Source organism: Oreochromis aureus, linkage group 17 (genome assembly GCF_013358895.1).
Source record: "Oreochromis aureus strain Israel breed Guangdong linkage group 17, ZZ_aureus, whole genome shotgun sequence".
NCBI classification, from domain to species: Eukaryota; Metazoa; Chordata; class Actinopteri; order Cichliformes; family Cichlidae; genus Oreochromis; species Oreochromis aureus.
In genome coordinates, this window is record NC_052958.1 from 6,534,737 (window position 1) to 6,549,276 (window position 14,540).

A 14,540-nucleotide genomic window follows, 5' to 3' on the forward strand; every position below is an offset into this window, starting at 1 on the left:
TCATTGTGGATGCACGGGTTTACAGCTGAGAAAGAAACTGTGCCTTTAAAAATAAAGACCAGCAATGAGGGGAAACAATACAAGTGACACTTTTTAACACTCCGTGAACACAGTAAAAGAGAAAATCCCAATATAAAGAATCTGAAAGTTGAACCATCTATAATATTGCAATTTTGGGAAAAGTACTGTGAAAGCAGAGTTTTATGAACTGCCAGTTACCTCACACTATAACATATCATACACCTGGAAAAGGAAAACAATTAACAAGTGACTGTGGCGTGTCCAGCGGGGTGGCCTGGGGGGGCACAGGCCACCCCCACAACCAGACTGGCCACCCCAGGTGCCACCCCGTTACAATAAAATCTCAAATGTACGATTATGTTTTCACAGTGAAGCTCAGATATCCGAGTGTAAGTGAATGCAGCATCGGCTTCTGCGCTATGAGCATCATGTTAGCAAAGGTAGGAGAGCCAAGCACGAAAGACGGCACTGCAGGAAACAGTTTTTCGGCGAAAGATTAACAGTTTAACATAGCTGGACTGGCCATCGAGCATGGCGGAGCTTCCACAGCGGCTAGCAGGTGGATGAGGGAAGGGTAGGCAGGAGGAGAGACCCGAGGCAGCCGCCGGTCCGAGTGTCAGGTGAACTGAACTTCAGGTAAGAAGTTATGACCTGCAGTCTATCTGGGTCAGATATAAACCAAGTTTAGGTGGAGTTTATTTTCGTTGTGCTGACTTTTTACAATCAGTTACAATAACTCGTACTGTGTACTAGCTAGCATGACGGAGTTTCTATACAGCTGGGTGGGTGCTATGATTTTATTGATGTTGAACTTTATTCATAAGTTTAGTTAGTAGAGTTGCAAACGGCTCCTTAAAAATGGAATGGTCCTTTATTCAGAGAAAATATTACAGGTTTTGTATTGAGCTGAGAAGAGACACAGTTTGTCCCGGACTTAAGCTAGAATGAAAAAGACACAAAGCTGGAGTTATTCTGTGTCTTTGCTGCACAGCTGCCTCTTCTCCTCTCATTCTCTCCCCCTCCCTCTCCTGTTTCTACTTCAATCATGAGACTGATCAATGATCAGCTGATCGGCTTTTCTCTTGTTTATTTATCGCCCACTTTGCGCCAGAAAGAGGAAACCAGCAGATGTCGCGTTAAACAACAGCAGCACGTTTGATCAGCTGTTGTTAGAATTTATTTAATATTAATTTCTAGTATCAGCTGATGTTTGCTGGAGCCACAGCTGTAAAGCTGCTGGTCATGATGTCGGTTTGGATATGTGGTGAGAGGGAAACATGAAGATGAAACCAGGAGATGTCCTTACTGAATCATCAGAGCTGAACAGGTGATGGAGAAACAGGTTTACCTTTTAGGTGACATGAATGAGTTGAAGTTATGAACTGTTTCTGAGAGACAAATAACACCAGGATCCTTTTCTGTGTAGCTGACAGCTGGTAACTATGCAGGGGCGGATCTAGCAAAGTTTTGCCAGGGGGGCATGTAGGGCATTAACAGGGAAAGGGGGGCACAAAGAAATACTTTTCTTACTTATTCTCATTTAAAATATCTAGCTTTTATTAAATAACTATCTGAATCTTGCGAACAAAGTTTTTATCTGATGTAAAATTGATAGAAATCATACATAAACCAAAAAGACAGTGTACATCACTGTCACAACAGCATTTGTTTTCATTCAAAGGCTTTATGGCTTTAATACCTGGTGGGCCGGTCTGTAGTCAAAATGCCCGATTTTTTGTCCCAGTCCAGCCCTGCAGGTTAATACTGGCAGTGTCACCATGCCAGCTGACTGTATTTCATCATCAGCCAGTGTTATTCTTTATACATCAATATTACCAAAGTTTACCATAAGGCAGTATAGAAAGTATTTACTTGCTTTCAGGTTTCATTCAAATGTTAGTCTTTTCATTTGTTTCCCACTTTTTCCTGTTTCAAAATCAAACACCAGTTTGTGAGAAGATTATCTTCTTTTTTAATAGGCAGATAAAGTTTTGCATTGGCATTGGCTAATTTGCCAATTGTATGTTAAAAATGTTCGTATTTTAATATTCAAAAATGTTTTTGCCCAAAACATACGTGCACTATATGTCAGTAAAAATACTATGCAAATATTGCTGTCCTTGAATGCTGAATAAACACTGACAAAGCACTGATTGTATCTCTTATACTTCATCAACACAGTATCTAAAAACTTTGCACCGTAGTGGTTAAAACCTCATTCTAATAAGAGTGAAAAGCAAATTCCGTTATTATGTTTATAGGGTTATTGAATGATGGTTAACTGTTGGTAGAATTTTTTTTAACATTATCTGCCAATTACATCTGCCACCCTTCTCCAAATCTGTGCCCCTACCTGGCCCCCCCAACAAAAATTTTCTAGACACGCCACTGACAAGTGAATGCAGTTCCTGGAGAAAATGTGGTCTGAATGCTGAAAGCTCAATGATTTGAGTTTTCAAAGCTCTAAAGTAGTTGAATATCTTTAAAATGTACATTAGAAAAGCTGACAAATGACAAAAGAAAAATCTGAATGAATATTGAAAGCTCATATTCTTTCAGTGTACAATAATAAAAATAATATGATTGTATCCACATGTTTGCATATTTGCACATAGCTGTTTTATTTATTTATATATTTTTCATTTTATTATAAATTAATATTGTTTTGCTGGGCTGTGCCATGTTATGTCTGTGTTTAACTGCCATAGCAATAATTTCCTGCAAAGGACTATAAAATAAAGTATCTCTCGAGCTATTGATCAATCTACAAACCTACTCCTGCAATAGCTACTCGGGTGTACCTTAATAACACACTCAACATCGTGACGCAGTGGTGCACATGTTCACTGAGACTGGGATTTCTACATGACTGCAAGTCAAATAGTTCCACTGTAATAGAAGATTATGAACTTCTGAAATTTTACCTTTGCCAAATACTGCTCATATAATAATAATAAAAACTAAGACAGAAACCAGTCAATATTAATAAAGCAATAACAATGTTTGTTTTTTTTTAAACTAACTGTAAACAATAATCCAACTCTGGAAAGTAACTGAAACTAAACCTGTACCTTTAATAGCATACTTTATACAAGCTAAGCACTTGCAAAGTCCGCAGATGTTATACTTTATCACTTTATAGAACATGATTTTATGAAGAAAAAAAAACATATCAGTAAAATCCTGATGTGATTTGTTGGTGATTTGTTCTTCATTTTCATAAAATTGGAGACTTTTGATTGTTACGGACTGATTTTCTTTTTTTAAAGTTACATTTGTAGCAGCAGGGACATGTTCAAAAGACACAGGAAGCCCAGATGCTCCAGTTTTCCACTAGCACTTGAATGCTGCATGCATTTGTGGATTTGTACAAAGTTAAAGTTTAAGAGTCTCAAAACCCAACATGCACATGTGACATGTCCCTTTGTATCAGCCAAATGTATTCATTTGTATTTATTCATTTTCTAATATAAAGATTGTACACAAGTGTGTGGATTGAAACATACCTTTGGTGTTACTCAACTCCATCAAGTTTTGTTAAACCAGACAACAGACAGTAAAAACTTATTATATAATTATATAATTGAAAATAGCATAATTTTCAAAATGAACTTCAGGGCTCGCAAAATTTCAAAATCCCTGGTAGCCCTTCGGGCAGGCACTCTTCAGTTTTTGGTAGCCCAAAATAATTTTAAGTAGCCCGAATAAAAAAGAGAGCAATTTTTTAATGTTTTGTTTCCTTTACAATATTATACATTAAAGTATAATATTGTAAAGGAAACAAAAATTAATCAGAAAATTGTTAAAATACAAATCACAACAACTGTATAAAAATCACAGTCATCAACTCAAATACTTGGTTCAAATTGAACAGAAATTTCTATGAATTTGTAAGAACTGTGTAGAACATGAATCAGTCTGTGTCAGATCCTGAATCTGAAATTTCCACTGAAGTCAAGGGTAAGAGATAAGTGGAACCAAGATCGAGGCCATTTGCTTTTTGAAGTTTGGAAAGACTGCTAAATTTTGACAATGGTAGTTAACTCTTTGCAACATAGTACGCTTTTGAAAGATTTTTCAGGACTTCTTCTTGTCCTTGGTTTATTTTTAGTATGTTTTTTGCAATTGCTGTTTGTTCTGGGAAAGATATTGCAGACTGGGCAATAATGCATTTCTTGCATTTCTCATGGGTTTTGATGGGGTCTTTCTTAAAATTACTGGTCCCAGTAACAAAGGCGCTTGGTGACTGAGATATCGAGGGAAACTCACGACACACCCAGCAGAACATTGTTATTTAGCTCGTCATATTCCAGCCACATAAATTCTTTTGTCCATGAAACCAAAAAAGCTGAGCTTTCTTTTTGCCTCATAGTCTGATTTGTCATAACTTTTCCGTTTTGTGGTCGGCTTTTCATTGGCTGCCCCTTCTTCACCCTGACCTGTCTTATTTGGCTCAGCAGAACTAAAATACCAGCGTAAATCCTGCTGCTTTTACACACGTACTCACATAACGGTCAGCGATTCTCTGCGCAATCAACCTCTCACATGTTTAAGCTTGCTGTGGGAGATTTCACTTGTCAGGTTTGAATAGTAAGCTAATGAGTGATAAGACGATGTCAGAGGAATTGGTGCGCAATTAATCGTCACTCACCAATCAGTGCTGCCGCTCTCTATACACCGTTCGCGCGATCGCAAATTGAAAGTGAAAGCAAAAACCAAGCGCAAATTCAAACGCGATTTCAATATGTCACATATTGACAGAGGCTCATCGATGCCAATGACATAATTACTCAGCTACATTTGCGAAAGAAAATGCAAAAGCATTGACACATATTTTTCCTTCCTATGATAGCCCGACGGGCAGGGCATATCAGATTTTGGTAGCCCGACTGGAAAAATCGCTAGCCCCGGGACGTCGGGCTAGCGATTTTGCGAGCCCTGAACTTCATGTTGTATTTAGCAGTGACTATTGCTCTCTCTTGCTAGCTATGAAAACCAATGCAGCTGTAAGGCACTTTCACAGTGGCTTCACTTTTTCAGCAGTAACTACATCCTACGTTTATATATAGTCTGTGGTTCAAACCTGACAAAGAGTGGTGTTTTGCTGCAGGTTCCAACTTGAATAACATGTTTTAGAGAAATGAACCCAGCAAGCATTTAGGTGAGCTTTGAAGTAGAAGTTTGCACTCCTTTAGTGCTATTGTCACAAGTGTTCACCTACAAGCACCAACCTGTTTTAAATCCAGTTGTATTACAAGCCAGTGTACACAAGGAATGAGGTACTATAGGTGTAAGCCTGAGTAAGATAATAGTGTGTTTAATCCACCAGAGTTTCCATTTAAATAGCAGGTAAACACAGGCGTTACTGATCACATTAGTTAAAGGTCTGTGCCTAAGCAGAAAAGAACAATGGCTGCTGTGAAAAAGACTATGCGACTCTTCCCCCCCCCTTAAAGCTTCCATGCTTAACATCCACGTCCCCGAATCTGGATTATTTTTTCAGACTTTAGGAAGTTCCCCTCCGAGAGCAAAGAAAAAATGGTTCAGGACAACTTACAAAGTTTATTTTTCAATCCGCACTTACAACAGTAATGTTTCTTTGTACAGTCATTATACGTTACAGTACAAAAAATGAAACTACAGTTTATATACCATATTAGTCCATATCAGTATTCTGCATTTCCATGTATTTATTCTGCATCCTATTATGTCTACTGTTAAGCATAATCTCATTTTCCCTAAATACAAAAGGAAAACCTCTGCAGTTATTTATCACAACATAACAATATGATACAAATATGACAAAACAGCCATGCAGTGTTGTCAGATACATAAAGGAGCATTAAGAAGTTGCTCTCTAAGTGTTATGGAACATCCAATGATTCAGCTGTTCCTCCCATGACTTTGCTTTTCTTGGGTTACTTATAAACTTTACCGATGGATTCCCAGACTCAAGAACAAGTTTGTCTAAATTACTTTTGTCCCTGAAAAACTCTCCTTTCCACTCTGAAAGTTCTTAATTCAAATGGCAGGCTACTTTTTTAATTTCTTCTGCCCTATTTTATCACTCAAAAATCGTCATGCCACTACTTTCGCCTGAGTCCACCGTGTATGTTATGTATTAAAGTCAGTGGATCCCACAGACCACTGAAGCCTCACAAGTTGGAGTCTGCCTCGGAGACGGGGAAGTAGCCATTTGTAGTCTTGGTGGTGTCTACCTCTGGAGCAAAGATGGCCAGTAACCTCTCCTGCTCCCTCTTGGTTTTAGGTAAGTCGTCAGATGGTCTGATGAGCAACTGGATGCGCTGTGAACGAGCAAACAAAGATTAAAATCGGGAGCACACGAGTTGGGCGCATGTTTTCCACTGACAGGATGATCAGCATACCTCTCTGAGTGTCCCCTGGGTGGTGCTGATCTTATACACCATCCACAGTGGGATGCAGACCATGGAGGAGAGAGCAAGCAGCCAGCCGATCACATATCCCCACCACGGGTACACATACTCATTGTTGTACTTCAGAGGAGTGTATTTAATGAGGGAGAATGCAAAGGTGCCCTGCAGAGACAAGGTAACAGGGTACGGCAACTAGTGAGGATCAAAAACCTGCTTTATTTCCTCTTTTTTTTTTTTCGCTAATAGAACATTTATTGTCATTTTGGGAACTTTATCTATTTTACTGAGACTCACAATGCATGTGGCAGGGGAGAAGAACAACCAACAGCACTTGATATACGGTCCTGGCCGGTAACCAATCATATCCTCAATGTTATCGTAAAAGCGATCAGCGCCTGGAAAAACACGATTTAGACACATGTCATCGTGGCACAATGTAACTCCCAGCTGGGTGTCTGCTAGTAACTTGGGTGAACACTCAGAATTACTCGTCAAAGCTTGTGCTGTAATCTTACATGCAGTTCTGTTTGCTTACCATAAACCCACGCAATGCAAACTGTCTCAAAGATGGACATGAAGAGAAGACACATGCCGCTGGCTGCGTAGTAATCAAAGAGCTGAAAGACATACATGCCCCCCTAGACAGATACAAACCAAAGAGGTATAATCATTCAAATATAGTTTACAGTTACAGTTTTAGACAGTTTTTTTCTACTCTTGGCTCCGTATGAAGTCACTGAAAGGAGATATCCCTAATATGGTCATCTTAGGCACATAGCTTTTGCTGCACACACCTGCAAACCCCCTTTGTTTTTGTCTTTTTACGAGGGGCAGCCGATCAGAAGAAAGCTGGTTTAAAGGGTTTAAGGTTAGGATGGCTTATTGCAAAACTATTCTAATAAGGTCCAAAAATAAAAACTGAGACCTGGAAATGGGCATAATAGGTCTCCTTTAACTAAAAATGAATGGTAGCTTGAAAACTGTACAGTAAAATATTGTTATTATACTATAGTACTGTTATTATACAAAGACCTTGAAACCTTGAAGCCCCAAAGTTGACTATTTCAGCCCTCATCCTAAAATTGGGAGCATTGCATACCAATGCTTGTCACTTACCTGAGAAGGGTCGCACAAAACCATTGACGCGCTTGTACTTACAAACTGAGGACTTGTTGACACCTCTACAGAGCATTCATGCTTCCAGCTGTGCAGAGGTGAAACCACGTCAACTACGTTGGATTCTAGTAAGAGTTTATTTAATCAGAACAAAGCATCCCTCCGCCCCAGCAACAGCCCGATTTGTTGAGAGTATGTGTGTGTATGAAGGCAATAGCTTTAACGTCACATGATCAAGCAAACTGCTGCTAAAGGCATTCATTCCTGTTAGGAAACAAGGGATGACACCACAGCTTTTAAAAATGAATGATTTAAAGAAACTCGTATGAAATCATTTACTACACACTGCAGGCCCATTTTACTTCTGTACTTGTTGATCTTTGTTGAGCTGTGTGAATCTGTGTGTTTATAGTTCAAGAGTATGACCCCTACCTCCATAAGCATGATGAGGCCCATGAGGAAGGAGACCAGGACCACGGCTAACAGGAAGAGCTCCCGGCGGTACTTTCGACGGAACACGGCTGGGTACATGTCGACGATGGCCGTCACAAGGCTCTCCACGCACACAAACTGATGTAGGAGAGGGGAAAAAGTCATTAATAGGAATGCAATCATCATTAAAGCAATCATGAAAAAGAAAAACCATCAAAATGGTGGAGCGTGTTATCTGAAAATAGTGCACAGCTTTGTACCTGACTGTCCAGCCCTAGAAAAACAATCATGATGAAGAAGAGGGCCGCCCACAAGGGAGACAAGGGCATCATGGACACAGCGCGAGGGTAAGCTATGAATGCCAGGCCAGGGCCTGTGCAGAGACAAAGCAAACAACTTAAACTGAACAAACACAAACCAGCCTAAGTATCAAAAGAAATTAGTGTCACCATGGGATTACTGCTACTTTGCTTGATATCAGGTCTCACCAGATTCTGCCACTTCAGAAATGGGAACATTTTGCTCATAAGACATGAAACCCAGGATGGAGAAGATCGCAAAGCCTGCCACGAAGCTGGTGCCACTGTTCAGAAAGCACAGCGCCATGCAGTCTCTGCAACAATATGTTAAGTGTCGTTTTACGGTGCAATTAAGCATCAGATTCAGAAAGGCTATTATAAAGTAAGAGGTGATGGTAAATGGTAAAATGGCCTGTATTTGTATAGCGCTTTACTTAGTCCCTAAGGACTCCAAAGCGCTTTACACGTTCAGTCATCCACCCATTCACACATACATTCACACACTGGTGATGGCAAGCTACATTGTAGCCACAGCCACCCTGGGACGCACTGACAGAGGCGAGGCTGCCGGACACTGGTGCCACCGGGCCCTCTGACCACCACCAGTAGGCAACGGGTGAAGTGTCTTGCCCAAGGACACAACGACCGAGACTGTCCGAGCCGGGGCTTAAACCGGCAACCTTCCAATTACAAGACGAACTGCCAACTCTTGAGCCGCAATCGCTCACATCGTGGTGATGATGATGATGCTTGAGTTAGTGATTTTAATCGAGTCTACCCACCTTGGCGACCCCTTGTGAATAAGGGAGCAGCTTCTTCTTCTAAATATTAAGAATTACTTCAAATCTAATCTTAAAAAGAAACTTTAGACTATTTAAAGGGAAAATTCACTCTAAAATTTTTATTATTATATCAATCTTTTGATGAGGTTTGCTATGGTACTTGACTTATCTATTCTGGTGGCAGGGTCCGGGGCTGTAAAACTTTGTGCAGGGAATGTGATATGATTTGAGCCAGCCATGCTCCCTTCTGTCCGATGACAGTGATAGTGAGGTGAGTTGTTGGGGATATCTTGAACTTTTCCGTTAGTAAGCACTGCTGTTTTTGCCACTGTGAGCTGCTGTTAGCCTCTGTTAGCCAGCATGAGTAAAACTTTCGTAGAAGTGAATCTAACATTGTATAAAATAGAAAATAAAATTAAAAAATACTATGTGAAAATGTAATCAAAGTGTTTATTAGAGGCAAAGTGCGATTTTGAGGATGCTGGAACCTAGCATTAGCGGGCATGATGTTAGCTTACAACTAGCTGTTTTTGCTGTTTAGCTGGCTTGTTGTCAGCTGTCTGGAGATAAGAGGGTCACATGTTTAAGCTGCTGACAATAAGTAATTGAGGAAATATCAAGAATAAATATGCATGTTTATACATGTTTTTGTTTGTTAGAGCCCTGACTGCAGAGGAGGTAAAGGATGATTTGTGAATGAGAGAGAGGAGAGACCGTAATGCTGGAGATGATAAACACATACATGTACAAATCTTAAATTGTCATATATAGTTTGAAAGAGCTATTTGGCATGCTGTGTATGTGGCTGTTTTCTAGCCACCTACATAAAATGTGATTTGGATAAACAGAAGTGAATATCTCAGCTATTTAAGTTGACAGGGAAATATGGTGGCTTCCACCAAACAGGGCTCCTATGTGTTTTTAATGGATTAATGAGGATGCATTCATTTTTGGAAGATATAATAAGACACTTGTCTATCTTTATTTTTGAGTACAACAGTCTTTTTTCTACGGAATAAACTCAAAAAATATTTACTTTAGCTTTAAAAATGCCACATAACATGGAAAGTTATTTATCAGTTTCACATGGGAACTTACGTTTTTCACTGCAGATGGAAGTGTGCAACAACTTCAATGTAGCGGTAATGTTTGCTAGTTGTACAATGTTTTGTTTGGCAAATGTATACAGCAGAAAGAAATTAGTTTGTATGTGAAATGGCTCAAACGGTGTTTGAGCGCAACAAAAGTAGGTAATTTTATCGTATTCATAACTTAGACATCTCTAAAACTGGACAACTCGCACTAAAACAATCTAAAAACAAACAAATGTCAAAAATGAGCAACTTATTGGCTTAAATAATTTTGAGAAATGACTTGAATCTATGTAAGCGTGTAATTGAATAAGCACATGGATACTGCATTGTGTACATACCTATAGCAGTTATTATTATATTTATTGTAACTGCCCAGAGCAGTCAGCGACCCCAGACAGATGGCATAGGAGAAGAAGATCTGAGTGCCAGCATCCATCCACACCTAACACAGGAGAGATATGAATATAGAGATATAGAGATTTCAAGTGCAGTGCTGTGCGACCAGGAGGATTCATGTGCTACATCTTTCCATAGACATTCAGCCATCACTGACTAACGCTGGTGGGCAAAAGTGAAATGTCTGTTACTGGATTTGCTCTAGCTGAACATTTATTAACCATGCTTCCATAAATAGCAAACTGAGATGATATTGCACTATTTCAACATGTGATGTAAAACTAACACTTGTCGTGCAACTGTTTTGAAACACCATTGGGCAGTTATTTGGGGAGTTATTTTGGATTTGGTCTGTAAATCTGAAAAAACACAATTAAAAAGTTTGCTTACTTTGCCCCAAAATAAGCTAGATTCTTGTAGAAATCCTTCTTCTCCCATACATTTTAGTCAAAGATTCTTTTGGTAACTTAAAAAGCCACTTCAAAAGGTCTTGTTCCATAAAAAGGGGGAAAAGCCTGATTTTTCTGTCTGCTTTCAGCTCAGTCCTGGTAGATCTTTTGTTTACAGTCCCAGTGGTGTTTTGACCTTGCATTTAATCCCCGCGGTCCCTGTCTCTTTCATGGAGAGCAGATGGACCCAGCAGAAACAAGTTTCCCCCCAACCGAGAGCCATGGGGTACCTGCTCTTGGTTCACATCACTCTTTGAAAATTTTGTGACTGGTCTAAGGGAGTTTTGTGCAAATGATCTTCATACCTGTGGATCTGCCAATCGCCCCAAATCAGGGTAAAGGTAGAACTGGATGCCGATTCCAGCGCCAGGAAGGGTGAGTCCTCTGATCAACAGCACAATGAGCATCACGTAGGGGAAGGTCGCAGTGAAGTAGACCACCTATATCGACACACGCATATGTGCAAACAGGAAACATGCCAAAATAATCACCACATAACATCCATCACGTACCCCAGAGCTGCCTCTGAGTCCCCCTCTCACCCACCTTTCCTGTGGATTTCACCCCCTTCCAGATGCAGAAGTAGCACATGACCCAGGCGATGAACAGACACAGGGCCAGGTCCCCATTGAGCGAGCCCATTTGGTCAATGCCTGGGGAAATCCTTAGTGCTCTTCTCCTGTTGAAACGGGAAAAAAAACACATCAGTGACAAATCATCTAAATCATTCAGTCACTATCTGCTTTTCATCGAGGGTGCAATAACTCACTCCCAGAACTCAATGACAGGAGAGGTGGTGTTCGGGTTGATCATTTGGTCAGTTGAGGTGTTTCTCCTCTGAAACTCCACACAGTTTTCTGTAGGGGAAAAACCACATAATTTTTTTTTATCATTGCACTATAAGAAGGGGAAAAATACATTCTAAGAGGAAACATTCAAGAAGCTTTGTTGTGTTACCTGTATTCCACGTATTATTGCAGGAAGACCAAGGCAGGTCCCAAGAGAAGGAGAAAGACAGATAGAAAATCCCCCAAGCCAGAACGATGATGTAATAGAAGTTCAGCAGAGTCACTATCACTTGGGTGCCATAGCCAAGACCTGCACAAATGATATTTAAATATATGTAACAATATTCACCTTTATAATTAGTATATTCTGAATATCAAAAAATATGTATGCTTGGGGCTGATGTTGATCTTCCAAAACACCACAGTGAGAATAATAATGAAGATGAAGAAGAGAGATCACCCGCTTAAATTTGAGACTGAATTTATAATCCTTCTTTTTCACGTACAAAGTCGTGAAAGATCAGACACCATCATATCATAAAAACCTCATAGTCCCATATTATCCCAGTAAAGCATGCTGGTTTGGACTGGAGGCTTACTTGTGATTGGTAGAGTTTCTAAAAGTAGAATGGGAGGCAGAGTCTCAGGGTTCAGGAAGCAGATATCCTCTCTACTTTTAAGATTAGGCTTAAAACTTTCCTCTTTGATGAAGCTTATATTGTACTTAGGGCTGGATCAGGTGACCCTCAAACATCTATTAGCTATGCCGTTATAGGCTCAGGCTGCTGTGATTCGCTGACAATTTTCATTTTCAGTCCCTATGAAGCTATTTTTTTCCAGATTGCTCTCTTCTGTGTCAAAATCTAAGAATGTATGTCTCTTTTCTCTTCTTATCACATCCCAGCTGTCTGCAACAGCAGACAGTTGCTCCTCCCTGAACCTGGTTCTGCTGAAAGGGAGTTCTTCTTCCTCACAATCACCAAGTGCTTTCTTATAGGAGGTTTGTGCATCAGTGGGGGTTGTCTCTCTCTAATACTGGCAGGTCTTTACTTTACAATACAACGTGCCTTCAGGAGATTCCTATTCTGATACGGCACTATATAGATAAAACCGAATTTACCTGAATCCTCCTTACCTTCAAACAAAGGACTGATTTTCCTCCAGCAGGTAATGCCTCCCTCACTGGTGTACTGGCCCAGTGCTACCTCCAGGAGGAAGACGGGAACACCACAAGTAAACAGGAAGATCAGGTAAGGGATGAGGAATGCACCTGTGTTGAAAATGAGCAAATGATTAAGGGTTAGAGTTTATACTTTCAGCTGGGGTAACTCTGTTCAAATGCGATGTATTTCTACTGTCTGCACCTTCAAGAAATATTGAATGTGATTTGGAACAAAGTACAAAAAAAGGAAAGGAGACCACATAAAACCATGAAAGCCCGCAGAGAGGCCGAGGGCATGTGGCTTGTTCAAGTTTTCTGCTTCTCTGCAGAAACAGCTGCTGTGAGCGAGGAGCAACAACAGCTGTCTGACCCCGCTCATTCCCAAACTCTGACCCCGCCACCCCATGGAGGGCGAGAGAGAGAGAGAAGGTGGTATCTAATTTAGCAGTCAAACAAGCATAACATGCAGCCAATGAAGGAAGAGCTGTTTTTCCAAACAGATTTTCAGAAACTTTGAATGCACCTGTCTTTACTTCTTTCATCAAATCAATTTAAGTATAAATTTTACCTTTGAATAAAGTCTGCAACTCGCAATAACAAGTTTTGTCTCTCATTAAGTCCATTAGTGAACAGAGATCAATTTCAGAATGTGATCAATTTCAGAATAATACTAAGATCTTCAGGTGTTTGCTTAACATACCTTTTGTACAAATTAGTGACGTGCATGAATTAGTTGATGGAAAACTGCAATGAGGATCACTCTTCATCTTCTCTACTTAGCTCATCTTCCTACTCACCTCCCCCGTTCTTGTAGCACAGATAAGGGAACCGCCACATGTTGCCCAGGCCGATGATGGAGCCGGCGACTGACAGAACGAACTCCAGCTTATTGCTCCACTGACCCCTCTCCTCCATCTTCACTTCAGAGGGTGGCAAGTCACTGGCATGGCTGGTGTAATTGGGGAGGCTGGCGTTGACAGAGTCTCCTGTACAACAGATGTACACGAGGATCGTAGCAGGCCATGGAAACTTGATGGCTGATAACAATATCGCCTGAATTGGAAGCCGATGTCTCTGCACACCAAACTGTTCCGGCTGTAGAGCGCACCAAGTTCAAATATATGTGCACTTACCTTTCATTGTGGTGCCACTTTGTTAGCAGTGTGGAACTCTTGTGACGAGCTTGAAGCTGAATCTGGAGGTTTCAGTTAGACTGGGGCCAAGGTTTGACTATTTAACGTGGCTGGACAGAGAGGTGGGGTTTTGTAATGCTAAACCAAGGCCAGCCTCCACTCTTTCCCTGCATGTGGTCCCTTCTGAGCAAAGTACATCATCCACCATGTCTCTACTGTTAAAATAAGGTGCAATGTAATAGTCCAGGGGGATGACATTTGACCTGTCAGCCTTAACTCATGTTCTTGTTGCAATGCACTTTGGCTACATAGGAAAAAAGAAACAAATATACATGTTTGTTTACATCAACAGATGCATTCTCAAAGTCAAACTACTTGATGGAAGAAGGTTTTCCACAAATATGGTGCTAAGGTCTGAAAGAAATACATGTGTTGCTATATAGCAGATAGACCATTGTTTTTCCTTTCATCTA

The 14,540-nt window shown here is 40.4% G+C and overlaps 1 protein-coding gene across 1 annotated transcript; it reads right to left on the reverse strand.

Moving 5' to 3' along the window:
* Window positions 1-5,573: 5,573 nt before the first annotated feature.
* Window positions 5,574-14,327, reverse strand: LOC116328742 (sodium- and chloride-dependent GABA transporter 2-like). Its single transcript, XM_031750605.2, has 15 exons — window positions 14,068-14,327; window positions 13,732-13,920; window positions 12,908-13,042; window positions 11,942-12,082; window positions 11,754-11,841; window positions 11,531-11,663; window positions 11,290-11,424; window positions 10,478-10,581; window positions 8,453-8,577; window positions 8,225-8,337; window positions 7,965-8,102; window positions 6,952-7,054; window positions 6,711-6,811; window positions 6,408-6,578; window positions 5,574-6,326 (listed from the first exon to the last, which is right to left on the reverse strand). The coding sequence occupies exons 1-15, from the start codon at window positions 14,072-14,074 to the stop codon at window positions 6,177-6,179; spliced, it is 1,833 nt and encodes a 610-aa protein (XP_031606465.1). The 5' UTR covers window positions 14,075-14,327; the 3' UTR covers window positions 5,574-6,176.
* Window positions 14,328-14,540: the final 213 nt, after the last annotated feature.

Bases quoted from the DNA above. Each gene is read 5' to 3' on its own strand.
- LOC116328742 (XM_031750605.2), bottom strand. The intron at 8,103-8,224 runs GTACAAAGCTGT...CTCCTACATCAG, and splicing joins TTCTAGGGCTGGACAGTCAG to TTTGTGTGCGTGGAGAGCCT. The intron at 6,579-6,710 runs GTGAGTCTCAGT...TTGTCTCTGCAG, and splicing joins TCTCCCCTGCCACATGCATT to GGCACCTTTGCATTCTCCCT.